This window comes from Nicotiana sylvestris, chromosome 8, assembly GCF_000393655.2.
Source record: "Nicotiana sylvestris chromosome 8, ASM39365v2, whole genome shotgun sequence".
NCBI classification, from domain to species: domain Eukaryota; kingdom Viridiplantae; phylum Streptophyta; class Magnoliopsida; order Solanales; family Solanaceae; genus Nicotiana; species Nicotiana sylvestris.
Window position 1 is genome coordinate 17,757,829 of NC_091064.1, and position 14,978 is coordinate 17,772,806.

General features: G+C 37.6%; 1 protein-coding gene across 1 annotated transcript; it reads right to left on the reverse strand.

Moving 5' to 3' along the window:
• Nucleotides 1-10,317: 10,317 nt before the first annotated feature.
• LOC104220288 (protein E6-like) lies at nt 10,318-11,121 on the reverse strand. Its single transcript, XM_009771124.1, has one exon. It carries the CDS (start codon nt 11,119-11,121, stop codon nt 10,318-10,320), a length of 804 nt encoding a protein of 267 aa, XP_009769426.1.
• Nucleotides 11,122-14,978: the final 3,857 nt, after the last annotated feature.

Here is a 14,978-nt window from a genome sequence, read left to right on the forward strand (position 1 = left end):
AAGGCGATGCATTATTTACCTCTTATACCTAGGTTAAAGAGGTTATATGCGTCGATGAGTCCTACTCCTCATATGAGATGACACTTTGAAAATAGAAGACCACCTGGTGTTATGTGTCATCCTTCAGATGGAGAAGCTTGGAAGCACTTTGATAGGACATATCCAGATTTTGCTAGTGAACCAAGGAACATTCGATTAGGTCTGTGTGCGGGTGGCTTCACGCCTTTTTCTATATCTGCGACACCATATTCATGTTGGCATGTCTTTCTTACACCTTATAATCTATCACCCGAGTTGTGTATGACCAGTCCATATATACTCTTAAATTGTATTATCCCTGGTCCACGTAACTTGAAAAGTTTGATTGATGTATATTTGCAACCTTTGATTGATGAGATAAAACAATTGTGGTATGATGGTGTTGAAACATATGACATATCAACCAAGCAAAATTTCAATTTGCGTGCTAATTTAATGTGGACTATTAACAATTTTCCTGTGTATGGAATGTTGTTTGGATAGATGACTGCTAGGAAGCTAGCTTGTCCTTACTGCATGGAAAATAGTAAAGCGTTCACTTTGAAAAATGGTCGAAAGCAATCATGGTTTGATTGTCATCGTCAATTCTTGCCTCGTGATCATGAGTTTAGAAGGATGAAAAATGCATTCAAAAAGAATAAAATGGAATATGATTCTCCACCTCCGATACTTTCAGGTGAGGGAATTTGGGAGAGTATCCAGAATTTCAGTAAAGTTACTGAAACTCCCCCTTATAGATTCTCCGGATATGGTGTTACTCATAATTGGATGAAATAGAGTATATTTTGGGAGTTGCCTTATTGGAACGATAATCTTCTTTTATAACTTTGATGTCATGCATATTGAGAAAAGTTATTTTGATAATTTGTTCAACACAGTAATGGATGTTAAAGGTAAGACAAAGTATAACTCGAAGGCTAGAATGGACTTACAAGAATATTGCAGGCAGCCTGAATTATACTTGCAGACAACAAACATTGGTAAGGTATTCAAGCCTAAAGCAAGTTACACATTCACTTTGGAGGAAATACGGCAAATTTGTGATTGGGTTACGAAATTGAAAATGCTTGAGGGTTATGCGTCGAATCTTGGAAAAAAGTATATATGGAGGTAGGGAAGTTGAGCCATTTGAAAAGTCATGACTGTCATGTTTTCATGGAGACCTTAGTGCCTATTGCATTTTGCGGTTTGCCTGAAAGAATCCGGAAACCTATCACAGAGATTAGTTTGTTTTTCAAAGACTTGTGTTCTACCACATTAAGGGAAGAAAACCTACTCCGGATGGATCAGAACATTCGTGTAACTTCTAGTAAGATGGAAAAGATATTTCCATATGGTTTTTTTATGTGATGGAACACCTTCCAATCCACCTTGTACACGAGTCACGACTTGGAGGGCCTGTTCAATGCAGATGGATGTATCCCTTTGAGAGGTAATATTATAAGTTTTATGTAATTTTCTATTTTATTTGAAGGATCTATGGCTAACATGACATTATGTAGGACAATTGGCAAATGCAAACAATTTGTTAAGTAGAGGAATAGGATTGAAGGATCTATATGCGAAGCTTATCTTGCAAAGGAAACTGCTCATTTTTGCTCTTATTATTTTGAGAGTAACATGCCATGTTCTAGGAATAGGCCCAATAGGCACATGGTCGAATGTGTGAATGATCCATTATATCTGTCAATGTCCATATTCAATCGACCAGGCCGATGTTCTAAGAATGTTAGAAAGAGAAGTTTGAGTGATATGGAGTACAAGTCAGCTACACTTCATATGTTGTTAAATTATCCCGAAGTTGGACCATTTCTCAAGTATTAATTTATTAGTTATCAAAATATAAAATTTACAGTGATTACATCTCGATGCAACTACTAAAAATATTTGATGTGTCACAGTCACTTCGTGGGTCAATTTGGCCACGATGCTGCATAAACGAGATTTGATACGTGGTTCAAACAATTTGTAAGATTATCCTGATAATGTTCTAACACTATGTAGGTAAATAATATTTGTAAGTTATGCTAACTTATGAATTCTTTTAACATTATGTAGGTAAGTAATTCAAATAATGGTGTAAATTAATTTTTGAAAGATATATCTTGGGGACCTAGGCTTAAGGTCACAACAATGTCTAAGTACGTAGTGAATGGTTATAAGTTCCATACAGAGGATTGCTCTAAAAATAAAAATAGCAACAACAGCGGGGTGTGGGTTCAAGGTGGTGATGGCGGCCAAGTTGGAGATATTGATTACTATGGCGTGCTAAAAGAAATAATAGAACTAGAATATACATGTTGGCCATTTAAGAAATCGATACTCTTTAGATGCAAGTGGTTTGACCCAAATCCAACAAGAGGTACAAGAGTACACAATCAATACAGCATAATTGAGGTTAATCATACGAGAGAGTATGATTGCTATGATCCTTTCTTAATTGCACATAATGTTAGGCAAGTGTATTATGCTCCTTATCCATTATGGCGGAATAAGTCTGATTGGTGGGTTGTAATAAAAACTAAGCCTGTAGATAGGGTGGAAGTCGAGAATGTGTTAGATATTACATATCAAAATGATATCTTCAGTGTTCACCAAATAGTAGACGATCAGCTAGAAAATGATTCGGAACATCCTGAACGTATATTGGAAGAAGTTGATATAAATGAAGTAACAATTATAGAAAATAAGGACGAAGAATCAATTGATGAAGCTCAAACAAGTGAGGACGAAGAATTCTTGGACGAGGAACAATACGTCGATGAGCTTTAAAAAGTTGGTTTTTTAAATAACTCTTGTTTTATAGCTAGTTTCTTATACGTTTCAATCTAAATATGTAATATATTATGCAGATGACTAGCAAGGGTCAAGGTAACAATGACCCTATTGGTTCTCGGGGTCGAGGAAATGCTAGGAATGAAAAGAGGAAGGTAGTTAATGATACTCCCTCTTTTCCACCCTCTACAGATAAGCCTATGTCTTATCCTCCACCCCACAGCTATACTGAGCTGCCACAACATCACGAGCCCTACAGCTTCATGCAGATACCAGGTCTTTCATCACAGAGCCATAGGACTGTACGTCCGACATATAGTCCAACTACCTCACGACCACGTGGATCGCAGCCATCTGCATCACATGGATCGCATCCATCCATGTCACAGCCACATGGATCACAGCCACTCGGGTCACAGCCCACAGCCACTTGAGGTCCATCCAGCTATGTCACATTCACAGGGATCACAACCATCTTCATCAGCGGCTCCATCTATTTCAGGCCTTCGCCTGAGAGGTAGTAGCTCTAACCCCCCTACACTGTCTACACATGCCTATGATGTACATGGTTCAGACGATGATGTTGATGATGACGAGGAGGTGCATTATGATCAATATGGCAAGATCATTATAGTCCCTGAGGGTGATGGATAAGAGTTATTTGTTATTTTTGCGTTTATTATTTTGTAAAGTTTTTACTAAGATATTAATGTATTTTTAAATTGCAGGTTCATCCTAAGTAATAGGACTACGAGGATAATCACCAAAGCCATTAGAAAGCTTTATGATGGCCTTATACGACTTGGTCTGATTTCCCATTCTCGCTGAAGGAGCAAATTTTCAATCAATTTAAGGTATAAATGTTCTTTTAAGCAGTTTAATAATTTATATTTATGATATTTCTTTTTTAATATTTAACTTTTGAAATACAGAGCAAGTGTGTATGGGAACACCACTATAGCACGAAAGTGGCTGCAAATTTTAATCACAAAGCTCGCAAGCGAGTGTCGCATACTTTCTCCGAAGCTAGAAAGAAGAACAAGAAGCCTGACTGGTTACTTCGAAATTTATGGCAAGATTTGCAAAAGCAATGGCTTACCGCAAAGTTCTTGGAGAAGAGCGAAAAATGAAAGAAATCTCACGCATCTGAGAAGGGAGCCTCCTTGCACACTGGAGGTACGGTCAGCATAGGGACAATAAAAAGAAGATTGGTACGTAATTGCTTAAATTATTTTAATTTTCAAAGTATATCGATTCAGTTTATTAACTAAATTAATTTGTTTTCAGGAAAAGAAGTTGGGGCATCTAATGAACCATAATGAGCTATTCAAGGAGACACATATTGTAAAGAAAAAGAAAGAGACGGATCAAGAAAGGTGGGTCGAGGACCGAGCCTCGACTATATATGTAAGCTTTTACTTTTCTTTAAGTATAATAATTTACTTTTATATAAATTTTGAAATACTAACTCAATTTAAATTTTCGTATAGGATCACTACCAAACTAACGTGGAGGAGTTCATCCGCACTCAGGCAACTGGTGAATCGGGCTAGCCAATCCAACCTTCGAACGAGGATGCTGAAAGAATATGGATGGAGTCTGCTAGCAGTCCAAAATGGGGGAAGGTATACGGTCTTCCTACTAAAAAGTTTCATCGCTATAAGTGTGGAATGCAAGGAATAGGGACTTCCTCGCAAGGCGAGCGACTTGATGGGGAGAGCTTCTCCGCTATGCGGGAGACTGTGACAAAGCTCACATCTGAGCTAGAAGTGGCCAAGGAAAGAGAAAGGGTTAGAGATGCTCAATTCCTTGGCATGCAAGCTCAGATCAGACTCTCCTATCTACTGGAGCTTTTCTGTTGCCCCGGTCTCGTGAGTCATCGCCAGAGGCTCGACTTGAACGTGAGCGTTCCTTCCATCCTCCCTGTGATCGTTCCTCCCGTCCTCCTCATGGTCGTTCTTCACGTCCTCCACAAGACCCTTCTCGACACCGTCTTTTAGATAAAAGTTCATCAGATGGTAATGATAAATTTGTACAAAACACTCCTTGACTTGTATATACTTTAAACTAGACAAATAGATCCAGTTCTGAACTAGTTGTAATAAGTATTAACTTGGATTTGGATTTTTTAGTTCTATTGAACTTTAATTTATTAGTTTTAATGTATTTATTGAATTATGTTGTTGTTGTTGTTGTTTATTGTTGTTGTTGTTGTTGTTGTTGTTGTTGGCATAAAATGCCTGTTTAGGAATTTTGGTATGCTAGCAGGTGTGTAGCTGCCAAAACAGGCATTTTATGCCAAAATTAAAACCCAAAAAACCGACCAAAGTTGGTCGATATTTAATTAAAAAAATAATTTTAATTAGCGATCAAAGTTAGTCTCTTAATCCTAAAAAAATAAAAAAATTAATAATTACCGATCAAAGTTGGTCGGTTAATGAACAAGGATTACCCAGATTTCACATTTACCGACCAACTTTGGTCGCTAATCTTTAAATTTTAATAATTAATAATATAACGTAATTTACATATATCGACCAACTTTGGTCGGTAAAATTAAATTATTAAAATATGTTATCGACCAAAGTTGGTCGGTATGTGCTTTAAATTGCACAGTTGGTCCTTTTACGCGTGCGACCAACTTTGGTCGGTATACAAAAGCGACCACTAAAATAGCGACCAAGCCTGTTTGGACGGGTTTTGGTCGGTATTTTGCATAAAGAGACCAACGTTGGTTGCTTTTTGTGGTTGCTAAAACCCGAATTTCTAGTAGTGTATAGAGGTGATGGTATTGACTTCACTCATGTCGTCCTGCTGCAACTGATTACTATTGTTGCTAAGGAATTAATAAAATTAGTGACCTACATATGAAATCACAATAAAAGGCTTTATATGCAATTCCTAAAATTCAGATACTAATGAAACAAAATGACTTACTATGCATGGATCAGTCAAAAGAGACAAAACTAAATAGCTAATTCAGAAAGAAAGAAAGAAAGAAAGAAAGAAAGAAAGAACTGAGTAGAAATTGAAGGGAAAAAATCATCATAAATAGAAAAATAATGAGTATGTGTAGAGGAGAAAAAATCAAATTTGAAAACGGGATAAATGTACTAAATGAGAAAAAGGAAATTCACGTAATTTACTCGCTCAAAACAACCTCAACAAAATTCAAATACTATAACGTAAAATCCCCTTGAACTATAACGTAATTGTCAATACACACTCAAAACTTTTCGGGAGGATGGTGGAACAATACAGGGATAAGAAGAAGGATCTCCACATAGTGTTTATCGATCTAGAGAAAGCGTACGACAGGGTTCCTAGGGAGGTCTTATGGAGATGCTTAGAGGCTAAAGGGGTCCCGGTTGCCTACATTAGGGCGATTAAGGACATGTATGATGGAGCTAAGACTCGGGTTAGGACAGCAGGAGGTGATTCAGATTATTTTCCGGTTAGTACGGGGTTGCACCAAGGGTCTGCATTCAGCCCTTTCCTATTTGCCCTGGTGATGGATGCTATAACGCATCATATTCAGGGGGAGGTGTCATGGTGCATGCTATTTGCTGATGACATAGTCCTAATCGACGAGACACGACGCGGCGTCAGCGAGAGGTTAGAGGTTTGGAGACATACCCTTGAGTCCAAAGGTTTCAGGTTGAGCAGGACGAAGACGGAATACCTTGAGTGCAAATTTGGGGCAGAGCCGACGGAAGCGGGAGTGGAAGTGAGGCTTGATTCTCAAGTCATCCCTAAGAGGGGTAGTTTCAAGTACCTGGGGTCGTTTATTCAGGGGTCCGGGGAGATCGACGAGGATGTCACACACCGTATAGGGGTGGGGTGGATGAAATGGAGGTTAGCGACGGGAGTCCTGTGTGACAAGAAAGTGCCACTGTTACTGAAAGGTAAATTTTATAGGGCAGTGGTTAGGCCTGCTATGTTGTATGGGACCGAGTGTTGGCCGGTGAAGATCTCACACATCCAGAGGATGAAAGTTGCAGAGATGAGGATGTTGAGGTGGATGTGCGGGCATACAAGGAAGGATAAGATTAGAAATGAAGATATTCGAGAGAAGGTGGGTGTGGCCCCCATGGAGGACAAGATGCGGGAAGCAAGACTCAGATGGTTCGGGCACATTCAGAGGAGGAACACTGATGCACCGGTGAGAAGGTGTGAACGACTGGCGGTGGTGGGTACGAGGAGAGGTAGAGGGAGACCTAAGAAGTATTGGGGAGAGGTGATCAGGCAGGATATGGCGCGACTTAGGGTTACTGAGGACATGGCCCTAAACAGGGAATTGTGGAGATCGAGCATTAAGGTTGTAGGTTAGGGGAAATTGTGATGTCTTTTTTACAGCGCACTAGAGTGAGACTAGCCAGTTAGGAATTAGTCTTAGGATGCTATTGATCAACTACTGATGATGGGTTTTATCTTCTGTGTATTAATACCTTACATCTTTCTCGTATTTCTTATATCTCTTATATTGCTGTTATTTTATTTTTTATGGAATTTATGTTATGTTATGGATTTTACGGTATTTTATGTTGTTTTATTATGAGTCTATTGATAGTACTAATATAGTGTCTCTTGTTGCCTCTTTGAGCCGAGGGTCTCCTGGAAACAGCCTCTCTGCCCTCGGGGTAGAGGTAAGGTCTGCGTATATATTACCCTCCCCAGACCCCACTTGTGAGATTACACTGGGTTGTTGTTGTTGTTGTTGTATTACCCCGAGTACTTTCGAAGTGGAATTTTAACCACCTTTAGTGATGACATGGCAGAGGAATTGTATTCACCTTCACTAAGGCGCGTGAATGTTTTAAAAATTGACCAAATTTTTTGTTCTTCCTGTTATTTCTCTTTTGTCCCTCAAAATTTTTGTTTGGGTCAACTTCGATGTCTTCCCCTATGTTTCTGACCCTTCGACAAAATTCCAATGGTCCTCGCCGTCAACTTCGTCACCCTACACCGTCTGGCAGCTCCTCCATCTGCACCGCAGCTGAGGAACTCCGCTATTTATTTCAGGAAAATTTTTAATCTGAATCGCGACAGCTCGTTGGAGAGCATCCAAATAGAACATATGATTTACCCGCTTTATAAAATCGGTACCGTTCCATTGCAAGAACGAGTCTAGGATGACTCAATTAGTGCTACTGCTCTAATTCGGAGTATGATTCCCATCCACATTATTCTTACAAAAATTTATTAATTTCACCTCCTCTGGAAATGCAAATTGGTTTTGGTCGGAGAGGATGGTGAAAAGAAAGAAAGAAGAAAAAAGAAAGCAAAAGTCATACAAAAGCTTAGCCTCACTTCCATGACTATTATGTACCTGAAACTAATGCAAACTAGTGCCACCAACACTAGTGTTTCATCTACAGAAATTTCAATGGCAGACCCATTTTGAAAACAAAACTACAGAACGATGAGATAAGCATATTGCAATGATTAGGTAAATTTTTGATCTTCTAATAGAAAGCAGAAGTAAAAACATACTCGCTTTGTTTCAGTTTACGTGAACTTATTTCCTTTTTGGTCCGATCCAAAAAGAATGAACCCTTTCTAAATTTGGTAACAATTTAGCTTTAACTTACAACTCTACCCTTAATGAGAAGCTTTTATAACCACACAAATACTCTGGGCCCCATTTGGACTTATTTAGGACTACAAATTCCAAAAGTCTTCATTTTTTCTTAAACTCCGTGCTCAGTCAAACAGGTTCACATAAATTGGAACGGAGGGAGTAGTATTTTCGGATGGAGCAGTGGCGAATCTAGAGGGTAGCGTGCGGGTTCCCGGAAATTAGTAGCTTTTGCACGGCCCTTGTATATATATTAAAAAATTCAATAAATATCTATAAATATTCGATTATGAACCCAATTGATAATTTAAAATCGTTCTAGGAACCCATAAACTTCAAAGTCTGGATCCGCCTCTACGGATAGTATCCTCCAATGGGTTGTGACGATTAGAAATCATCACTGCTAAGGAAGGAGAATCAAGAATGTTCAGAGAGTTAGTGAAGTACTGTTAATATTAGTCATTGTAATTAAAGAATTGAGTTTCCATTTTTAATCCTTAAGTTTAGCTTTTTCCATTTTGGTTCATAGAGAAGGGCTAGGAAGGGTTCTAGAAAATTACAAGCGTCTATTTCTAGTTTGGGGAGTACAATTAGAATAGCTGCATTTTTTATCCTTAAAAGGATAGAATTTGAGTATTGTAAATAGCGTAAGATGATGAATATCAATCTTCTTTTTCTCTAAATCTTCTTATTTCTATGTTAATTTCCTTTATTTTGCTAGAATCGTTACATGGGTCAAAGAGAAGCAAAAGTTTTTTTTTTTTTTTGGGGGGGGGGGGGGGTGAGGAATAGGCAAATAAAAATGACATGGAAAATATGTGGTAGCGTGCATGTGCTACACTGCAGATTTAAATCTGGTTTTGGTCTCTTAGGGTGGTCAAAATTCCACTTCGAAAGTACTCGGGGTAATAGATCTCCCGGAAAGTTTGAGCGTGTAACTGAAAATTTCATTATAATTCAGGGGCGATTTTTATGTATTATCCCAAGCATGAGATAATACATAAAATCCCATTGATAATAAATAAAAAGCATTAAACTTGAAACCTTTCAAGTTTCACCATTGATAATTATTATACTATGTGCTATATTATACATGTAATAATAGTATTTTGATGGGACCTTTATTTTTTGGCTTCAATGGCCAAACAAATCCAAAAACTAAAAAACATAAAATTTGAAACCTTTCATATAATTATATAAATTATGTGTTACATATAATAGTAGTGTTTCCGGGCCCTTATTTTTGAAGAATTAACCTAAATAGTTGTTTATCCAATCACTTAAATTAAAATTAGCCCATGAATGTATAATATATATATATAACATATGCATAACCATGTATAATCAGTATATAATCGGTGTATACCGGCTAGGAAAAGTAGTGAATCCGGCAGGCTATTTTTGTAAAGATCCCTATTTTTTTTTTGTGCGGCTTCAATGGCCTTACGTTGAAGCCAGCCTTCGTAAGGTACTTGCTGTTAGGAAGGTTAGTGGTGGATGGTGGAAGCTGATCATCTGTCTTATGACCATATCCACTTTCATCCTCAGGCATATGAAATTTGGTTCTTGATCTTTGTTTGGAATTACTATTTTTGTCTCTTTTTCATGACCCAATTTGTTGGTGGGAATTTTACCAAAGAATTGGCCGTCTCTTGCATGGATATGCAGTGAAGATAAGATAGCAATTAGTAGGAAGAGGAAGGAGGTAAGATGCTTGACAAGGAATGCCATGGAAGAGGGATAAAGAGTAAGAGAGATAGATTATATCAATTGTATAATGCCCAAGTGTGTCACATAAAATGGACAAACACTAATATTTTACCCACTAAAACATTACTCAATAACTGAAAACGAAGCACTAATACTGGAACTTATGACATGTTGCTCACATTAACTTAAAACTATTGCAGAATTAAAAAGCTAGTTCAAGGCATGTCCCCTTCTGGTTGGAACTCCTCTTCATTCTCATACTTCACAAAATTAACGTTGTTGTAGTTGCTTAACTCATTGTCAGCATAGGAATTTGCAAATTCCCTTGAATTTTCATATGGATCCCTCACATACTTCTCTGTATTGACATCATAGGAGTATTTCCCATTTTCCAAAAATCTTGTGTCACTCATTCTCTGCTGCTGCACCCTGTGACCATTGTCACCATCGTAGTGGTTATAGTCAAGGGGATAGCTTTGTTCTTGATCGTTGTAGTAACTGTTGCCAACACTGTTGCCAGGGTAATTATTGTTGTAGTTGTAATTGCTACCACCATTGTGGTATTGATTGTGGTTGTAAGTACTGCCACCACTATAGTACTGATTATTGTTGTCTTCGTTGTCATAAGTATTGTGATCACCACTGCAGTATTGGTTGTAGTTGTTATTATTGTTGTCGTCGTTGTTGTTATTAGGATTGTCCTGAGGGACAATAACATAAGCAACAGGGTTGTAATTCTTGGGAAGGTACTTGCTATTAGGAATGTTATTTGTGGGGTTAGTAGTAGAAGGTGAAAGCTGACCTGATTCATGATCATAAACACCATAGCCATTTTCATTTTCAGGTATGAAATTTGGTTCTTGCTCTTTGTTTGGAGTTCCTTCCTTTGTCTCTTTTTCACGACCATTGTTGGTGGTGGAAATTTTGTTGAAGAATTTGTTGTCTCTTGCATGGATTTGCAATGAAGATAAGAGAGTAATTAGGAGGAAGAAAGATAAATGATTGGCAAGAAATGCCATGGAAGATAGCTAAGAGAGTAAGGGAAAGAGAGATGATGTGAATGTGTGTAGTGTTGGTAACATTAATGGTCACTCTCTCTTTATATAGAAATCCTTTTGTCATTTTTAAGTGTGTAAATATCGAGTACAAGTAAATATTTTTTGTAATATATATGAGTTCTTCCTAATCATTCCTTAATTTGTTCATACTCTCTACATATTTTATTTACAGATCTCTTATGATATTTTTTACTGATTGTGAAAAGAGTCATATGCTAAAATAACATATGTAATGGACGACAAAACTAATTCTCTTGTTTTTTGACCTTTTTATATTTATTTTAAGCCATATTGTGAAAAATCATCCTAATTAGTAATATCGCCATGACCGGAAACTTCGATATGGAAGAAATGATCTCTTACATCCACTTATGACCCTACAAACATCTCTTGTGTTTTATTTACAGATTTTCTATATTACTTTTTACTGATCTTCTGTGAAAAGAATCATATAACTAAAATAACATATGTAATGACTTACAAAACTAATTCTCTTGTATTTTGACCTTTTTATATTTATTTTTAAAACCATATTGTAAAAACTCATCTCAATTAGTATGTTACGATTCATTTCCATAATAGGTCATGATGACGCCCAACACCCTTGCCGGGCAAGCCAATGCGGAAAAATACTAAACAAACTTTCGCTCACCTTTACCCAAAAAAATAGTTGAAATAATTCTTTAAGTTGAAATAAAAATTAGAAATGATTAATAAAATCATAATAATCATACAACCCCAAAATGATATAGTCTAATAATGTGTGTGTCAAGACCTAGTGTCACAAGTTGTGGGCAACTAGTAGAATATACAAAAGAATCACACTATCCTATTGTCCGAAACAGAATAGACAGCAAAAAAACATAAGAAAGACTTCCTCAGGCTGCTGAACGGCATGGGAGGGAAACAGCTCAACGTAGAAGTCTCGAGTCCGCTCAGGGATGCGTACCAGACTGATAGCCAGATACACCTGCTTCAGATCCTGTACAATTAAGTACATAAGTGTAGTATGAGTACATAAACAATATGTACCCAGTAAATATCCCGTCTAATCTCGAAGAAGTAGAGACAAGAGGCCGACTTGATACTTACTAGGGTCAAATAATATGAGAAGAATTTATAATAAGCACAGATAGCACAATTTATTAACGTTTTATGGCAATGAGTAACAGTTCTTTTTCCAAATAATGTCATGATATCCATTTACATTTTTCAAAGCATATCTGAAGTTCAGTCCACTGAGAAATACTACGCAAAGCATGCGCAAATAACACCGAGGGACGTACGGCCTGATCCAACATAAAAGTAAAGTGTGCACTACCGAGGGTCGAACGACTCGAACCATAGATGCATCTATTACCCCGCTCGCTAATCACACGTGCGACGCGGTCAAATATAAATAAGCTCATCAACAAGCAGACAATAATATATATATCAGAGGGGTAGTTATTCATAGGAATATCCAAATTCTCTTTTAAAAGACCAAACAGGATAAGGTTCCTCTACTAGTCTCTTTTACCTTAATCAAAATAATTTATACGAATCCGAATTTAGCATCAAGCTACAAGAATATCATGTAGAGCATGCTTTGGGTCCTAGACTACCCGGACTTAACATAGTAGTAGCTATGCACGGACTCTCGTCACCTAGTGCGTACGTATCCCCCGCATATAAGAACAATTAATTTCATTATTACACCTATGGGGACAATTCCCTCTTACAAGATTAGAAAGGAGACTCACCTCGCTCCAAAGTGCACTTCCAATACCAAGAACGAGTCCAAGCCCTCAATTCGGAGTCGAACGATCCCAAACTAGTTAAATGAGGTAAGAACTAGTCAATATAGGTTCCAAGATCGAATTCTAGCTATTTAAGCAATTTCCCAACCTTTAACACAAGTTTCCTAAAATCCGCCCCCTGGGCCCACTTGCCCGGATTCCGAAATTTTTCGAAGGAAGTTGTTCTCTATAATCTAAGGATCGATAAAATATGATTTCTAATTTATTCCATAGCAAATTTCGTGGTTAAATCTAACTTTTACTAAAACCCAAGATTTTTGCTCTAACTCCATGATTTCACCTTAATACTAGTGTTTAATCTACCCAAGACGAAATCATTAAACTAGAAATAGGTAGAACACATTACCTCAAGATGCTAGGTGAAGATCTTCTCTCAAAAGCTCTAAAATCGCCAATGGAAGAGTGAAAAAGTGATAAAAATGACTTAGAACCCGTATTAATGAACCTCACTACCTCAACGATTTCTGCATCTGCGTTCCCGCATCTGCGAGAAGAGGACCGCATCTGCGAAAGGGGCTAAAATGGTTGGGACCGCTTCTGCGGTCTTGAGGACGTATCTGCGATGAAAGGACCGATTTTGCGGTCTCACACCTGCGGTCCACCAACCGCAGGTTCGGTTATGACAGAAGTAGTTGCTTCAGCTCTTCTAAAAAATTTCCACTTCACTCGAGCCTCGTCCGATTGATGCTTAGGGCTCTCGGGCCCCGCCCGAACATACCGACAAGTCTGAAATCACGAGACGGGCCTTCTTGAACCTTCGGAACACCCAAAACAATGCTAAATCTAGGAATCACCCCCTAAAACCAAATGAATCAAACTTATGAACTTCAAGTTCTTAATTTTCCTTTAACGGGCCAAAACGCCCTTAAACTACTCGGATTGACTCCAAATTTTACAGGCAAGTCTTAAATGATATTTCGGACCTGTACCGGACTTCGGAACCAACATACGAGCCCGATTCCTATGAAATCAATCATTAATTCATTTCTTTAAATCCTTAAAACTTCAGATTAACAATTTCTAATAAAATATTCATTACTCGGGCTAGGGACCTCAGAATTCGATTCAGGGTATACGCCCAGGTCCCATATTTTTTCACGGACTCTCCGGGACCATCAAATCACGAATCCGGGTCCGTTTGCTCAAAATATTGACCAAAGTCAAACTTAGTCTTTTTAAGAAAATTCTAAAGAAACAAATGGGCATATTTCACTCCAAACTCTTCCGAATCCCGAACCAACCGTCCCGCAAGTCGAAAATTAGCAAAAGCAAGCACTGAAAGTTTTATTTAAGGGAACGAGGTTCTAGAAGGCATAACGACCGGGTGGATCGTTACATAGTAATATCTACATGACCGAAAAATTCGATATGGAGTAAATGATCTCTTATGTCCACTTATAACCCTACAAACATATGTTATTTTTTACTTATCTCTTTTGAAAAGTGTCATATAATTAAAATAACATTTGTACTGGACGATAAAATTAATTCTCTTGTATTCTAACCTTTTTATACTTATTTTGTAAAACAAATACACATTTTTGGGTACTTTATTAGAAGTTTAATATCCATGAAGTGTCTATTTCAATCTTTCATCCAAAGTTCAAAGTATTCTCTTATTGGAAAGGAACATGAGATGAAGGGTTTAGTTTGTCTTTGTGTGAGGGTGTGGGATGGTAGAAGCAGACCTTTTGTTCCATGCCATGTTCTTAGAGACTTAGGCTCATAAAAAGTTAAAAAAAGTGAATATATCCATATCTTTCCATCTGCTGCAACTGTAAGATGTACGTAGTACGGCAACATAAGGTAAGGTCTAGAGCTACATTCACACATGAGTAGTTATACTATCCACTTTGGTAGATTTTTAATATATAAAGTATTTGGGAAGCATCGAATCTTTGTACATGTTTAGACGTATGTGCAGAATTCTGTAATACAGACCGACTTCAAGGTACGATCACTTATGTTGAAGACATAGTTAAGTAAATAAAATGATTACACACTTAAACATGATATCAA